The 17797-nt window shown below is 38.1% G+C and overlaps 1 protein-coding gene across 1 annotated transcript; it reads left to right on the top strand.

Moving 5' to 3' along the window:
* The first annotated feature begins 7383 nt into the window (after positions 1–7383).
* On the top strand, positions 7384–14868 carry LOC139744376 (coiled-coil domain-containing protein 169-like). Its single transcript, XM_071654816.1, has 7 exons — positions 7384–7558; positions 9590–9672; positions 10793–10947; positions 11609–11707; positions 12829–12882; positions 14242–14357; positions 14744–14868. Exons 1-7 carry the CDS (start codon positions 7470–7472, stop codon positions 14835–14837), a joined length of 690 nt encoding a protein of 229 aa, XP_071510917.1. The 5' UTR covers positions 7384–7469; the 3' UTR covers positions 14838–14868.
* The last annotated feature ends 2929 nt before the right edge of the window (positions 14869–17797 follow it).

Below are 17797 nucleotides of genomic sequence, written 5' to 3'. Positions count from 1 at the left end.
CCCTAAAAAAGAAAAAGAAATTATGTTCTCACTATGATGCTCCTACATACATGTACAGTGTAAGCCAGTGTACAGTTCCACTTTGCACATGAGCAGAAAAAGGTCATTTGTACAATCAGGCATGCTGTTCTTTTAATTCACTGAGATAAGCATTCCTGATGTAATGATTATTCATGTAACCCAAATGGTGCTTACTATCATAGCATATAAATTACTCCACCTGACAACAAGCCTCATATTTAGCAATATTGGTAGAAAAAGTTTGTTTATAATGCATTCAACACAAAACAATGAAATGAATACCTGCCAAAATGTCAATTGACAGACCATTCTTGTCACCTGCTCTGCGTAAGTTCATTCTTTGTTTGAACGTGAATTCCATAAATTGTGGGCATGCTCATGCATCATGCTGCTTTGAAAACAAGCGAAGTGCCTAACCAACTGAGAAAAAAGAAAGGTCATTTGAACCAATGTGCCCATGAGCTAACTGTAACTGGCTTATGTACAATGTACAGTCACATGGAGTCTGTACAGAGCAACATACAAGAAACTAGAATCATTCCCTGTCTTTTATTCTTCTACTTCTTCTTTTTTTTTTCCAATCAGGTTATGGCATCATATTACAGCTTAAAGGGTGTGTACAGTTCTGGTCGAGGTGAGGATTTAGCTTTTAACGTTTTGCGAGATATTCAGAAACCACTCTATGAGATGTCAAAGAGCATGCAATTCTAAAGGGTATCAAAAGTTTATTTGATGAAAATCGGTTTTGAAATGGCTGAGATATCCAAAAACAAGGTGAAACCTAATAAAGTTGTGGCCTGTCGCCTTTTATCATTATCACTTTTTTTGGATATCTCAGCCATTTCAAAACCGATTTTCATCAAATAAACATTGAATCCTTCTTAAAATCACATGCTCTTTCATATATCATATGAGGTTCCTCCTTATCTCACTTATTAATATTATAAACCTGAATTCCCACCTCAACCAGTACTGCACAGTCCCTTTAAATTATTCACCTATCAAGCATGGTAAGTGTACCAGTTTTACATTGCATAAAACAGCAGCAACCGACTTTTAATCTTAAAATGGTCATCAAAGTAAGATTAAACCTTTAAAAGCATTTACATAAAAGCATGCTGTTTACACTGGCTGAACTTTAGTCCTTCATCAATGCTATGCACCTCTAGCTTGTAATCAGCCTCATCGCATCACTTGAGATAAAGACAATGACAGAGTTTAAGACCAAGTTTGACCTACATTTGACCTGTATTCATACCAAAGTAACCTTTGCAGAGACACAGATTTGCAAACAATGGTTTGTGTTTTAATTCCAACAATAAGGACACCCTTTAAATAGATCACATTGCCCTACCTGAACGTCAACTGTTGCCTACAGGTGTCTATTACCTTGCATCATGTAGATGCCTTTACAATGTATACTTTGCATTCTGATATACACTGGTGTATATTGTACCAGTAACTACCTTCATTTCATTTTACACAAAATGCTAAAATTTCATTTTACACAAAATGCTACAAATGTACCCTCTTCAGGGGCAGACCTAGGAATTCCGTAAAGGGGAGGCGCCTTTACAAAAGTAAAGGGGGCGTACACCCCTCCCCGTTTTTTCTTTTTTATTTCTTTTGTTTTGACAAAAAGTAAAGAGGGGGCGCATGCCTGGAGCACCCCCCTCTGGATCCACCACTGCTCTTCTAGTGATCGAAATGGTGCGTGGACTGATGACTGACACGAAAGCAAATTGTTTGTGTTATGATCTTTGTATGTGAAAATCACAATAAGCCATGTGTGATATCATCGCAGTATAACAAGCCCATGGAAATGCACATAATTTGTACAGTTTGTGGGATGCTCAAATGGGGTTGCCATGATACTAGCCACAGGACACGGTGGACCCATAGTAGACATGTCAGCCATGAGTGGGCAGATGTCATGTCAATGTCATGCTGATAGAACCATACGATCGAGGCTGCCAGATTTAAGAATAAGATATAAGATTTCTTAACTTTCTTTTCACTTCTTCTTATCTTTCTTCAAAGAGAGTGGAACCTACACAACAGCTGCACAGAGGATTCCATGCTATCTTTTCAAGCAAAATACAGTAGGGATGAATATGCATGGAAGCATGTCTATGCAGTATCTGTACTCTGCACATTTGTGTTTTCTACCAAGCTGCCTGTTTTGTAATCCGTTACCGCTGTGGACTGTCAGCTATCCATTGTGGTACAACTATAAAGATTGGAAAAATACACTTGTAGGGCTCAATGGTGAAACAAACAAATGCACACACACACACATACACACAAACTACTTTTGAAGAAACACATTGTTTCCTACTTTATTAGCCCTTGCAAGAATAATAATGAGAAGACAACTTTACAAAGCAAGGACAGATGAGCCATGGCCAAGCACATGCGATAACCTCAAAATGCCATTTACAGTAATTTTTGTATAATCATAAAAACATGATGGGTCATAGTACAATTGTATGATTTCACTGTGTCTCAAGAAGAATGCACTCACACACTGAATGCAGCAGATGTAAGAATTACGATTTTTAAGTCCTGTGCATATCAGGCAATTTATTCACTTCATGATACTGATGTTCACAAAACTAAAAAGGAACCCCCATCCGTTTAATAAACTGACCAAAAGATCGGTCTGCATGTATCTTGTCGGGATTGTATATTCCGCAGAGACCGCCTGGGTCCTTGGCTTTTGCCTTGGCTTCCTACTACGGAGGGCTGCTCACGTAAAAAAATGACAAAAACTCCTCTGGACAGACAGATTTTTCTGTTTTTAGACAAGGTAAAACAGCTTACACATTCTAGATTTCTACTTTGCCATGTCCATGATAATGATAATTGATATCTAAATTTGAATTCAAATTTACATGAGTGGTTGGTCTGTGCTTAGCGGGTTGAATTGTAATAAACAGTGAGCACGCACAATTAAGCAGTGGAACAGCCTTCCTCAGGAAGCCATCGAGGCCAACACCATTGACACCTTTGTTTGTGTCCTGGGCCTCGAGACAGGAGTAATCCAAGCATCAAATTCTTTGTTAATTTATTACTTATTATTCTTTATTTCAATGAATGAATGAACTTTTATTGTTTCTTGGGATTATCTATTATTCAACAAAATAAATTATATTGCTGCTAAACTCAAAATCCACTGCACCGTGCAATACCGACCTACCTGACAAAGACAAAGTGACAGAATAATCAGCATGTTGATTGCGGTCACTCACCAGGAAGAAGAAGAATTCTACAGAAGTATTTAGATATCCTCTAAATCAAACATTGTTTGAAGACCACGTCTATGCATGGCTACGCGGTCTAAAAAGTTAGCTTCACCAACACTTACCAGACTACCTAGCCTAACGTTAGACCCCGCTGCTGCTGGGCCCCTCCTGGCCCTGTCATTCATACTCATGTCATGAGATTCACGGCAAGGCCAAGCAAGGGTTATTACAAATTAAAGCCCAAATAGCAATACACATTTCAGAGCATGAATTACTATTGTCTAGTAGGCCCTATACGGTAAATTTAATGATAAATCAATTTGAAGTGATACGTACCATATCCGATATTCGTCGGAGGCCAGAATCCCTCCCGTGAGAGCTACCGGTTTCTATTGTACTGTATACTGCCGACGTTGTTGAACGATATCCATACATTACACAGGGTCAGTTACCGACATACGTACAATTACGTACTATTCACGTACATTATAGCGTGCCATAGGGTTTACATACAGCAGCTGCTCGCTTACGGCGCTGTATGCGGTGCCAACGTGTGAATGATGTGGTGGTCTCGTTGTTTCAACTTTTGCCACAAGCTGGCGCTCCTCTTCAAGATTTAGCTAAGTCCCTCGAGCTAAAAAAGGAACACCCGATGTTGGATGTTGGTAATCACACAGAATTTATTGTAAAAACTCAAAGGTCCAGAAGAAAGACAAATCTATTAAAACAATACAATGTATTTGTATTCTAACCTTATTTTGTATTTTTCCTTCCTTAGTCGTCAAAATTCTCTCATATTTATGTGCAAACGACAGGAACATATCACACAATATTGTCTTGTAATATTCCTCATCTATCCAACTGATATTATTAACAATTTGCTGAATTTACATTGAGTTTATCTGCAGTTTCCGCTCATGAACCTTCTATAAAAGAGAGAGGGGGTTCTCCCAGTAGAGATCTTGGACTTTAAAGTCATATCAAGTCTTCTGTCTTATCTGTATTTGAAATGAAACTATTGTGGCTGTTGGGATATCTCAGAAAAAAAAAATACTGTTTAATAGGACTGTCCTTGATTGTTTGAATTTGTTTTTCTATCACATCAGTGATGCCAGGCCAGAGACCTGTTACTACAGAAGGTACATAATAGTATAGTATAGCAGAGCATAGTATACTAGCAGTATACTTAGTAGTCTACACAAAGTATAGTATAGCACAGTAGGCCTATGGTATACTAGTAGTAGAGTAAAAGTAATATACTTTGCCTTGAGAGTTTCTTGATACAATTATAGGCAGAGGTGACTCCAAAAGAACTTTTCACTGAGGGGCGCAACCCCAAAGTAAATACTTGTATTCTTCTGAAGGCATTAAGGCCTATATAGGTTTAAACAACAACTCGAAATTAGGCAAAGTATATTTGTTTTATATTTTGGATCAAAAATTCAAACAAAAGAAGGGAAAATAGTTTAAAAATGCGAGGTGAGAAGTCTTGTGGTGGATGCAATACTGTGAAGGAACCCTAAACTGACCCTGCGAAGCAGCGCACGATGTCAGAGCTACTGCTCTTTGTGAAATGTTCTATTTCACAGAGTGACGGTACAAAGAGGTACGCAATGTCAGAATTGCTTTGTGACGTCACAATTGTTTTGTTAGAAATTGTTACATTTCACAAAGTGACGGTACGAAGTAGTGCGCAATGTCAAAATTGCTTTGCGACGTCACAATAATTTGTTAGAAATTGTTGCATTTCACAGAGTGACGGTACGAGGCAGTGCGCGATGTCAGAATTGCTTTGTGATGTCACAATTGAAGACCTGAATATAAAAACGACCCAAGTCCAATTTTTTGCCAAATTCAGTTTGACATGAGAAATTGTAGCTTATGCAGGGACTCATCTTGTGTATGAATGATAAATACTAATTACCCCTGGAAGTGCCTGAAATGAATGAGTTAAATCTTTAATGAATGTAAGAATGAAGGACTTGGGTCATGCTTACATTCATATTATAGCGCCCTCTCTCATCCTTCTGTCATCTTTATAGCAAAATATCATGTATATGAATCAAAGAACGACCCAAGTCCATCACACAAAATGGCCTCTCGACAATTAATGTAAATGTTAATTGTCATAATAACATATGTTCTAATTTGTATATACAGTGTTGCCTTCCCATCACAGTTAAATAGAATATTATTGGAAAAATAAAGAAGATCTGAAGTCTTTTTTAAGTTTACTCGAAATGGTCTTCCATGGACTTGAGTCGTTCTTATATTCAGATAAAATCGTTTTGTTTTATTGTTATATTTCACAGAGAGACGATGCGTGAAAGCTGAGTACAATTTCAGAATTGCTTTGTCGTTGTGTCATCATTTTTTTTTTGCAAATAGTATACAATAGTATAGTATAGTATAGTATAGTGTAGTATAGTAAAATATAATATATTGCATTTCCCATAATTATCCCTCCCCATAGAGAGAGAGAGAGAGAGAGAGAGAGAGAGAGAACGAGAGACTGTCAGATGTAGGGGATAATGACCATGATTCATCATATCAGATAATCAATAATCTTATATCATCAGCGGAGAGCGAGGACAATATTAGAACGTTGAGCAAAATCGGCTTCAGGTTCTTCAGAAAAGGAGATAAAAAAGCTGCAGCATTGATTATAAAGATCAACCGCACTTTCAAATCCGTCTTAATTGCACTTATCATCCCTGCGCACATGTGTGGACAATAAAATTTAAAAAGAAAGGGATGTCTTACTTTAAAAAACAGCAATGCACTTGAGTAGGACAGTGGCGGATCCAGGGGAGCGCAACGGGCGAGCGCCCCCTAAATTTTTGTTGAAATATAAGAAATGAAAATAAAAATGGAAGGGTCGTGTGCGCCCTTTAATTTTGTAAAGCTCCCCCCCCCCCCTTCACGGAATTCCTGGATCCTCCCCTGTACTAGGAGATGTATGCATCTGAAAAAAAATGCGATGATGCAGTGTGATCGGTCCAAGTAATATTCACAGATTACGAAGAAAAGGGAAGACCCCCCCCAAAAAAAAAAAAAGTGAGAAAAAAGTGAAAGAAGAAGAGGGAAGAGAAATGAGGAGAGTGACTAACAATGTCCAGTTATTTCTATTTCATAGTGCGCGTGCAGCTTTATTTTTGTGCTAGAATAAAGGAAACATCACGGATAGAAAGAAAAAGAGAAAGAATAGTTTTTAAATGCAGGGACATACACGAAATCAGAAGGCGGTCTAGACAGAAAAAATACAGATTAGGGCCCTTATGTTCATCCATTATCTATAGTGTTCGCCTAACAGTTCTTTCTTTAGTGAACTATTAGGTACAGAAATAGTAACACAAAAGTGTGCTTGTATGAATGTCGTCTTACAAATAAGGGGCATAGCCTTGATACTCATAAAAGCCTTACAAGTAGTGAATGATGGTAAAAACATTGAAAAGAAAAGTTTTCACAAACGATCTCCCCTCTTATAATTCTTCTTCTTCTTCCTCTCCTCCTTCTTCTTCTTCTTCTTCTTCTTCTTCTTCTTCTTCTTCTTCTTCTGCTCCTTCTTCTTCTTCTTCTTCTTCTTCTTCTTCTTCTTCTTCTTCTTCTTCTTCTTCTTCCCCGTTCTCCTTACACCGAGAACGACACTGTTCATTAGGTGTTGTTGTCTTTTTTTCCTCAGAGACATCAATTGATGAAAGCAATTGTCGCAAAAAAAAAGGGTAAAGGAATAAAAACAACAGCAAGCCGTTATTACGATGCTGTATTCTGAAGGAAAATTTCTGTGTTCTGTAAAAAAGTAATGACAACAGTGACAACCAAATGCGCTCCTGTAATCCAGTTCCTTTGCCTATACAGAAAAGAAAACAAACCAATTAACAAGCAAATAATACTAAGGCCTGTGTGTTTAGTCAAATGAGACAGTACCCTTTTTCTTGTCTTTAAATCAGGGGTTGAAAAAAAACAGTTGTGTGTGTGTGTGTGTGTTTGTTTTTTTTTTCATGAATGTCAAAATGTGTCGCCGCTGTGACTCGACTCACACACCATCCTCGATCCGATCCGGCAAGTGGAGTGATGACGTCACTATCGTCAAGCGAAGCCTGAACCTTGGCAACGATTTTCATCGAGTTTCTTTTGATGTGTTCTATGCAGAGATAGGAGAGCTGCTTTTCACCGAACCGTCGATGTTTCCAACAAGTCACGATGGCTAATAAGAGGGGAAGAGATGCCTCTGATGATAATCGAGAGATCGAGAGAATTCGGGCTGAAATTGAGCAAGAAAAGCAGATGAGGTATCACAATAATGCAATCGTGGAAGTAAATCGTAGTCCCACTCCCCTTGATCTGTGTTGTGTCACGCATTGGCTCACGCCTATGTCTTGCTCAGCTCGGGCTTTCTATTTCTAAAGTGAACCCCGGCGCCCGGAGCGCTGTGACCAGTTTAATCCACATGTGCCCTAGATATTTATGACTTTGTGTGATTCTGTAAATTTTGAGTGATGGTTATGCATATTATAGATCTGTCGCCGGCCTTATTGTGGGTCCATGCTATTCACATCTGTCTAGAATGACCAGACGCTGCGCATTGTGCGAAGACACGTGTAGTATGGTAGGTGTCCAACCTACCGACCGGGTCCATAACGACCGGCCGCGCATTATAATGGCATTGCGCGTACAGAAAGAAAATGTACGCATGGGACTACGCGCAACGGTGTTCGATTCTTCACTGGGCTACGCTACCGAGTAAAATGTGGCGAAAACAACTAGACCCATCTAAGTATTCCCTCTAAATTACCGAAATTTAGCAAAATCGAGTAAGGTTTATCGTGTAACTACATATAACTAGGCCTACCTTTGCTGACTCGTTGTTAGATGTCGAGTATCCTTCCGTAATAAATTTGACGATTTTGACCGCAAAATTGTCACCGCCGCTTGTACGATCGTGCACACACGTTACACATATACATGACACAAACATTTTGTCGCCCGCTACGACCGTACGAGTTGATGCAGAAACGAGAAATGAATGTGAAACAACAAACCGACTCATCTAATTTATTTCAATTACGATGAAAAGTTTCCTAATGAAAATCAAGTCAAATTCATCAAACAGTCCTTCAAAAGTAATATCGAAGGATTCAAAATATATTCAAATATTATTGGGGAAAAAATGACGGCTAGAAAAAAACAGCGGCCTGTCGAAAAAACGCATTTAAGTGCCCTTTATACGCATTGTCAGGGTGGTCGGTTGAAATGAGCAGGGCAACTGAGTGCGGAAAAAATGACACCCCACGCGTTCGAAGACGCCATCTAAGAGCGCGTACCTCAGATCGCATTTTTAGTGCGCGCTTGTGAATCCGGAGTATTTTCTCCACACGTGAGTAAAATTTCAGTCAAATTGTGAGATTTTTCACGTTTCTATTGATAGAAAAAACGTTAGGTGTCCGGTATTATGAACACCCAACCATACTATAGTAATGTTACAGCATAGGGCAAAATAATTTGTGCACTTTACGTAAGGGCACCACGCATCAGAAGGGTACCTTAACATCAGCACCCTGCGTATCATGGCTGTTAGTGTATACCCAGTCATTGGGTGTCCGGACAGGTTGTGGGACCGGACGCGTACTGTAAACTAGTGTAAAGTGCATCTGGTTTGACATTGACATGCCTACGTAAACAGTTTTTTGTCAGTGAGGAGCTGTGCATAAATGCGTATTCAAAGTTAGATATAAGCAAGTCAGTGCGCGAGAGTCTTAAGTGTCCGGACACCCAACCCCCCATCCTATAAAACAAAAAGGTATGCATGGGATGACGCGCCATAAGCTACGCAAATTATACAACTTTATGTCAAATGAAGAAACGAAAAACAAACCTAACTACACAGGGTTCAATTACATGCTATTACTAATTAGATCTAGTCAATTATGAATAAGACGCATGACTGAAATTCACATGTGTATGACCTACTAACACTATAGAGGGAGGGGTGCTGATCTTGAGGTACCCTTTTAAGCTGTGCGAAGAAAATGCATTGCACGCACTAAAAGAATGGCATTATTTCACTTCAGAGATTGAGAATCAACAGGACGGTCATAAGATTTGAAACTGCAGTATTTATGGCATATTTGAAACAAAACTTTAAAGCAAATTTGTTTGATACTTTTGGAATAAACGTGCTACAGATTCTTAGGGTGGCGATAGGTAGTAACCCTCAATCATACTCTCATCATCACAGACACAGGAATGATAATGTGTATCAAGTTACGCTAGAGCCTACTCATTAAATCTATGACTTACTACCCTTATTCTTGCTTCCGCAGCGTAATGCTCGATCAATCAATGCTTGAGTTGACAAACACACTCATGGAGCTGGAGAGAAGATATGATGGTGTCATGGATGAAGGTAAACATTCTTTGACATATTTGACATTGTTTGTATTTTTGTATTTTTACATGATCATGTGTATGACATGTTATATTATGATTCCTTCCCCAATAAGCTAATGACTGCAGGCCTATACGTACCTCCGCCAAGGAAGGAAGTTTTATGTGATCATGGGTGTTAGTTTGTCTGTTTGCAAAATTACTTCAAAAACTTGTGAATGGATTTGAATGAAACTTGCATGAAAAGTTGCTTTGATAATGGTGAAATGATTAAATTTTGGTAGTGATCCGGGAGTTTTTCTGGATTTTTGACAGATTTTTTAATCTTTTGGCATATAAGGCCAATGAACTTGAGAGTTCAAGCAGCTAACAGCACTTACTGGAGGTTTACATATGCACACTAAGGCGCATGCTCTGCTCAGGCAAGGCACTGTGCAGCTTGAAGCTGATGACGCAAACAATAGGCTTGTATATTGGGAAATTGCATGCATGTTTGGGTGGAAATGAGTGGCTTGCTTGGTGGAGGTCTGCGCTCTCAAAGTGCCTTTCTAGTTTGCATAGTATTTGCCATAAATGAAATGTTACAGTACTGGCAGCCATGAGCCGCCTATTACTTTATCTGGAACAGCTGAAATTTTTTTTATATCATGTTTTTCACTCCTCTGGCTCTGCTTGATATTCCTCACAGACCATTGCTTACATATTTGTCTGTAAAGGTACTGTTCGAGCTGAAATTTTCGAGGTGGTTTTATTTTCGCGAATTTTGCAAATCGCCTTTGAACCGCGAAAATGTCCTCCAAGTAGCGATTCGCGAAAATATCTGTATGCAAAAATTTCAGCTTGTACAGTAATGAATTTGACTCCCTTATTCAACAGTGATTAAATCAATTTGCTCTTTCTGGATTGGTACACTGTATTATGAGTCACTACCTCAGTCATTAATTCAAGAGGGTTATTCTGTGTTGCTCATTGACTGCCATGTTTGACATTCCAGAGGCAAGGATATAATTTTTGTTTTTATTATTCTGACACTTTCATCAGATTGTTTTAATGAAAAAAAAAGTTCTCATTGAATCATTATGACTATATCACAGAATTATGTTTGTCTTTATGATGTTCTGGTGTTCCTTGAATCCAAGGTAATGAATGGAAGACGAGGTTTGAGACTCAGGAAGAACTCAACGCTCTCCTTGAGAAGCAGATTCTCGTTCTCAAGGAACGTCTGGACAAGTCCAAAGAAGATGCCAAAGACGGCTTTGATGCACAACTCAAATCTTATGATGAGCTGTCTGAGGTACACATAATTTGTAGGCCTCACACAAAATGCTTGGCATTCTGCCAATGAAGAAAGGGTTTGTTGCTAGCAAGATGTCAGCTAAGGAAATTTTCTTCTGTAAAGACAGGATGCATGTTGTGGTTGTAGTTAAGTTAGCATTTTATGCTTTTACACAGATATTCACATAAACATGAGTTGAGACATGATAAAAGTTTAACACTTAATGGCTTAACATGTTAAGATGCGCATCACATAGAAAAGAGTTGAGGATAATAACAAGTTCAAGTTAGCTTCATCATGCCAATAGTATTAGCTTAGATCATTGACTGTTTATCACTTCAAGCCTAACTGTCAATAGTTTAAACACGAAGAACATTTGCAATTAATTTCTTATACATACGTATTATGCTCTGGTCAGATGATAATGATTAAGATACCATCATCTGGGCCCCATTTCATAACAGATGTTAGGGCAGTAACTCTTGCTGGAATGACAACTTCCCACAGCAACAGCTAATCATGAGGCCAGATCCGTATCATTACCATGACGATTACCATTCCAGCAAGAGTTGCCATCGTATCAACTTTTTATGAAATGGGGCTCTGGTGTACCGGTATGTTCTGAATTAAATCAATGCTATTAACATACAGTATCATTCTATTTTTTGTTTGTTTTCAGTCAAGTCTAAGGAGGCTGGTTCGAGAACTTGAGAGAGAGAAGAATAGCTTGAACAGTCAGTTGAGGGATTATGACTGGAGGCTGGACCAGGAGTCTAAGGTTAGCTGCATTACAGAAATCATTGCTCATTATTTCCTTCTTTTTTTTTTGGGGGGGGGGGGTCTCCCCTTTTTCTTCCTCTATTTTGTTTTAAAGTTGTAGGTTGTATTTTAGTTTGCTTTGGGATGGAGATGAGTGGTTTCATTTTATAACTGGTGATTGAAACAATCTCCTAACATATCTCTTTCAACCTGAAGGCACTATGTATCATTGTTGTACATTTGTTGCATTCTGTAGCGTTTATCCAAGATTCTAACCATAAGACATTGTCAGGGATTTACGATATTTCAAACCTGTTTCCAATTCTATCCAAGGACAAGAGATGAGTCAGATCACACACTGAGACCTGATGCATATATTTTTGATTTGCGAGTGCAAGTTATCAAAGAAATCAACAGAAGGAAGATTAATGAATGTATAATAATCTATGCATGATCTTTCTTTCAGTGAATGTAAATGTTTATGCAAGCATATATGCCTTGCTGCAGTTGTATTGTTAATAACATAGCTGTTCATGTTTATAAAAAAAGTTTTTTTTTCTTTCAATTCCTATGTAAAATGGTTGTAATCTGGGTCTATGTTCATTCATCTTCTCTTTTGCTAACAATTTTGTCCTTTTCAGTTACAAATCTAGCAGACAGATGCCGACCTGAAATCAACATCATTTTGCAAATGATTATTATATTCATTTTTATCAGCTCTTCAAAGGAATTGTCATTGTTATGAACTGATACCTGGATATAAAAAAAAACCCTCTAAAAATGTACATACAGGTATGTAGGTATGACATGTGGTATAATAGTGTATACTGTCTGCATTGTCAGAGCAAATTTTTATGTCTATTGTGACCTGGGGGGCGTTTCATCAACGAGTTCGTCGGAGTTTTCACCGACAAATTTGCTATCAGCCAATCAGACCAAGGATTTCATTAGCTTTTAACAGTTGTCAGTGTAAATCCTTGCGTCTGATTGGCTGATAGCAAATTTGTCGGTGAAAACTCCGACAAACTCGTTGATGAAATGCCCCCCTGTTCTCTAATTATATAAATACTGTAACTGAGATATAATATCAATGTTCAGTAGGTACTATCTCCTTCATTTTCTCATCATGGTCTCATACAGGCATTTCACAAGGCGCATGAAGCAAGAAAGAACTACCTCACAGAATTGAGAAATGTAAGACACCTCACTTTATTCTGTCAGAAAAGTACACGTAGCTGTCATAGAGCTGTAAGACATACGTAGGCCTAATGTTAACTTGATATTTCGTTTGTCCCTGGTAACCAATCCAAACGCGATGTGGCTGCAACTTTAAAACCTGGTGTTTTAGCCCTGCTATAGTGCAGGTATACCCTGTGTATATCTACATCTGTACTAATACAGATAGATAGCAGTGAGTACATGTACGTGTACATATTTTGTGTCAAGATACTTAGGGAGAAAAACAGTTCCATTCCTTGGGGTTCAACTTTGACCATGGCTGTGGTCTGTAAATGTTATTGTTAGATGATTGCATTCATTTCACTTGAAATGGCAAACGTGTGTGTGTGTGTGTGTGTGTGTGTGTGTGTTTTCTTTACAGAGAGAGTACAGACCATTCCAGTGTTTTATTGTACAAAGAATGTCCTAGCTCCATTTGACTTCAAATCGCCTGAATTGATTGAATGCAGTGCAAAGCTCTCTCTCGCTTGCCATATACTGTAAAAGTGGATATTTTCGCGCGACTAATTTTTTTGTCCTCGGCCGGGTAAGAAGAGTTTCACATGTTTTTAATTCCGCAGAATCAAGACATCAACTACTGGAACGTATGGCAAGCAAAAATATTCACATGCCTTTCTCTATTTTCGCGCTAGTTTCTGGTTGCGCAAAATGCGCAAAAACTTCAGCACCGCAAAAATGTCCACTTTTACAGTATCTATAGTAACTGACATGCTTGAAAGTAAAACTGGAGTCATGAAAATTGTTGAAATTAAATTGAATTCCCTCACATCCTGTGCAGAATGTGCCATAATATACCCTTATGGGTACATGTTTGCCAACCTTCAGGATCAATGCAAGCAATGGTAGCAGTAATTTTCAACTGTTAGAGCAAAATATCAAGCAGTTATAACCTCCATGGCACTGCAAGGATCAATAAGGTCCTCTCACTCAAGCTGTCTGTGCTGCCATTTACCTGGTATAGCTCCACACACTTTGCGGCAATGTGTTCTGTGCCCACACCACTGCAAGATGGCCTCGTTCCATGAAATTTATAAAAATGTGCAAGGATATGAGTCGATTCACAAACAGCATGGAGACTAGAAGTTCCAGAGGGAAGAATGTCAAGAGAATGAGAGATTAATCGGTATTCATTTCAGTTATGCAACATCATAGCTTTAAAATATTTACCTTAAGGTTGATGCTGTTTGTATGTATGTGTGTGTGTGTGTGTGTGTGTGGGTGTTTCTGCTACTGCTCCTACATCAATCTATCCTTCTGTATTACTCCTTGTAATGGTCAACTCCCAAATAAGGTTTGATCTGCTTCCCATTGTAGGCAAGAGTTCAGGAGGAGGAGTACAGACAGACTCAAAGGGGGCTGAAAGGCAGTAATTTCAGCACACCAAGGGACAGCAAGAACAGTACCCCAGGGAGCAGGGAGCCTGGAAGAAAGTGAGAAGATATCATTCACCTCATACAGTGCACTCCCATTATAACAAACATGGTTATAACAAATATCTTTTGTCAACAAAGGAGAAATTCAGGTCCAAAAAGTTATAATCTATATAATCTTTATATATTTCACTGTTCAGCTATAACAAAATTTTGGTATAATGAAAGAAAACTGCTGGTCCTGAAGACCTCATTATAACAGATTTACAGATGCTTCAGTTTATCCACAAGTTGTTTGATGACTTGTTTGTGTTTACTTGCTGATGTTTGAAAGTAGGTATTATGGGCCTGTCCCTTGAATGCTTGACTTTACTTGTATGTTGGTAACCTGATAACCTGCAGCATTTCATAACATGTCTATTTTGTTGCTTTTTTTCTTCATACAGTGTACCGGACAACCAGAGAATTATAGACCCCCGCAGGGGACCCATCAGAAAGACAGCTGCAGTGAAGAAACTACCCAAGTTGGACACGCCATAGCGTGAAATCATGATTCTGTGATGAAGTCGGCTATGTGCAGTAGGATGATTGGAGTGAGAAACAAATCAGATTCCACCGTGCACAAGAGCCTCCTTAGTTTGCCCTTGAATGGCTGACAATGACTATCTTCAGCTTCTTTAGCTAATAGCATGAAGTGACGATAGAGCAGTCATGTATTCTTGTGATTTATGAAATGTATTTTGCTCTGCAAACTTGGACAAAGCATTTCAGGTGAAATATAGTTTTCAGAAGGGCTAAAAAATCATCTTCCACCATTTGGACTTTGCTTGCAATATACTGTGTTGAAAAGTCTGCCAAGAAACTCGTATGGCAGATGCAATTTGCCAGGATAATGATTTGTTTTGGAGTACTTTCAGATCAAAAGTGTAAAATAATTAAGGTCGCTTTACCCGATGTTTATTCCTCAATCACTCTCGCCAGTCAGGAGTGGGTAGGTACGGAGTACATCGCTTGATGATCTATCGTTCTATATATTGTTCTATAGCAGTCATATTTCCCAACAAGCTGCATGCAATTCACTCTCGCGCAGAAGAGTGATGGATACCGCTATGGCTCAATTAACATTCGATTATGAAATATTACATAGCAACCATGATCAGATATACTCTCAGATTGCCATGTTGTCACCAAACTTTTTTGGCCAATATTTCACATTTTGGTTTTAACCCAATAGATATTGAGTCATCAAAGACGTATTTCACACATTTCGTATGGATGTGTGTACATTTTAGACCAAAATCAACAGTCTCTGCAGGCACACAAGAACTTTGGTTCACCTTTAACTTTGACTTGCAGCAAAGCCAGGTGGTCTTGTCTTGTACATGAACCCAGTCATTATGCTTAAATAGCACGAGCTGTATTAGTCCCTTGACTCTGTACCATTATCAATCACATTTATGGGCTTATTTATCCGTCTTGTTGCTTATACTTGCACTATGTAAATGAGTGGGTATGAAGACTGAAATTTGGAACAGAGTGGCACATTGGAGTGTATCTAAAAGTAAATATTTTTGTGTAAAAATATGTGATATATTTATTTGGAAGAAAGTAAAGCCCAAGCAAAGTGTAGACATTTTTTGGGGAGTGCAAGATAACACTATCTTCCATCCTTGTGCCTTTTCTCCAAGAGACCAAAAAAAAAAAAAAAAATCAGATCACAAGTTTTGCAAAACCTTTGATGTTCAAGTACACCTGAGAGCAAATAATTTTCTCATCTTTTATACTTGAAGTTCAAGAACAAAATAGATAATGCTATTAACAGAGAAAAAAAATCAAGTTTTTTTGAACTATCAAAATGACTGCGCTAGTATAGATAGATATTCTTGGGGTTATCCTGAAACATGCAATGTACTTTTCAAGCATAATTTTCATGTTGTAGATCACGAAGAGTGGATAGAGTAAAATATCTCTGGACCAACTAGTGAGCTTATCTGCTGAAATACAAGGAGTATGGCACTTCAACACCTTTGTGGTCACTAAGCATGAGACATGTTGTAGATAATATTCACTGGACTGTCCATGGTAATAATCCAACAACACCAATACCTTGGATGCCATTTTTTTCCCACTATCCAAACTTTCATGCAATTGAACAACACTAATCATCTCAACTTTGCTGAAGCGTAAACCTTGCAGGCTTGGGGTGGGGAAACCCATAAGAACCCCAATCACTAGATAGTTTTTGACTGTACAACTCCCTCATTGCACTTTCCTTCTTTTCCTTAAATTCTTTCAGGAATTATGTGTGAATGTGACTGTGTAAGTTCAAATTATATGTTGTGTTTGTAATTACTATCATTATTTTTTTTAAATGCGAGTCTTCAAATTTGCATCCCATCGAATGTGCATGTAGCAACTGACATGCAAGAAATAACTTGCATTAACACTGAGGTCGAATTATCTGCAGTGAAACCTTCATTTCCTATCTTTCATTGTCTCAAGAAAGGAAAGGGTCACCTTTATAACGTAGTGGTGATGCTTTTGATTGAATCAATAATACGAAAGGCACTGCCTAATCTATCACTTTCAGTATCAATAGGACTATCAAGTTAAAGCCCCATTGGTGATTTGCATTTCAGGGCTGCTTTACATTGTACACATAGCATGTTCATGAATGTGTCATGGCGCAAAGGTTTGTACACACTCCCACACACATTCTACAACTCTTGCAGAGAAGTGCATCCCATTAATTAAGTGTAGAGTAAATGCAAGTGAAGTGCAATAGACATTTTAAATTTCAAATTATGAATGTAGATATAATATATATGTAGTTGTGCTGAGGACAATTATTAAACATCTTTTACCCTCAACAAAGTGAATGTGTCAACCTTCTTATGCAAGCTGTGTCAAGATTGTCTAAGGACAGCCAAACTACAGTATGTTGTATATAGCCATTTAAAGGGATGGTATAGTTTTGGCTGATATGGGGGATTCAGGTTTTAACTTTTTGCGAGATAATTATATGAAATATTAATGAGCATTCAATTCAAGAGGAATTAAAAGTTTGAACCCACTCGATTATTAGGACCTCTTTGTTTATTTTGATTTTTTTATCTTGGCCATTTCAAAATCGATTGTCATCCATAAAACTTGATTTTTCATAGAATTGTAAAGTTTTCATAATGAAGTGGTTTCTAATTATCTCACAAAAAGTTAAAACCTGAATCCTCATCTCAGCCAAACCTATACCATCCCCGTCAAGGGAAATTTCAGACCAGCTAAATGCTATTCTGATAAGAAATACTAAAATTCTATAAATGGGTCAAAATCACACACACACACACACACACACACACACACAAAATACAAGCCCATCTTTATTAAATTTCACTGTCATGTCTGGAAGGATTTTACTCTTTTTTTTCAGACTAACTTTTAACTAGTCAAGAATTTCCTTTTAAAGGTCAGCAGCTGAGAATGAAAACATCTCTTTAAGCCAT

Source organism: Diadema antillarum, unplaced genomic scaffold, assembly GCF_040938485.1.
Source record: "Diadema antillarum isolate AM-2024a unplaced genomic scaffold, OU_Dant_1.0 seq00001165_RagTag, whole genome shotgun sequence".
Taxonomy (NCBI): Eukaryota; Metazoa; Echinodermata; class Echinoidea; order Diadematoida; family Diadematidae; genus Diadema; species Diadema antillarum.
The sequence above is the reverse complement of the archived record's forward strand: the minus strand, read 5'-3'. Positions and strand labels throughout refer to the sequence as shown.

Coding starts and splice junctions, on each gene's coding strand:
- LOC139744376 (XM_071654816.1), top strand. CDS start 7,470: ATGGCTAATAAGAGGGGAAGAGATGCCTCTGATGATAATCGAGAGATC. Junction 7,559..9,589: donor GAGCAAGAAAAGCAGATGAG/GTATCACAATAA, acceptor TTGCTTCCGCAG/CGTAATGCTCGATCAATCAA. Junction 11,708..12,828: donor GGCTGGACCAGGAGTCTAAG/GTTAGCTGCATT, acceptor GGTCTCATACAG/GCATTTCACAAGGCGCATGA.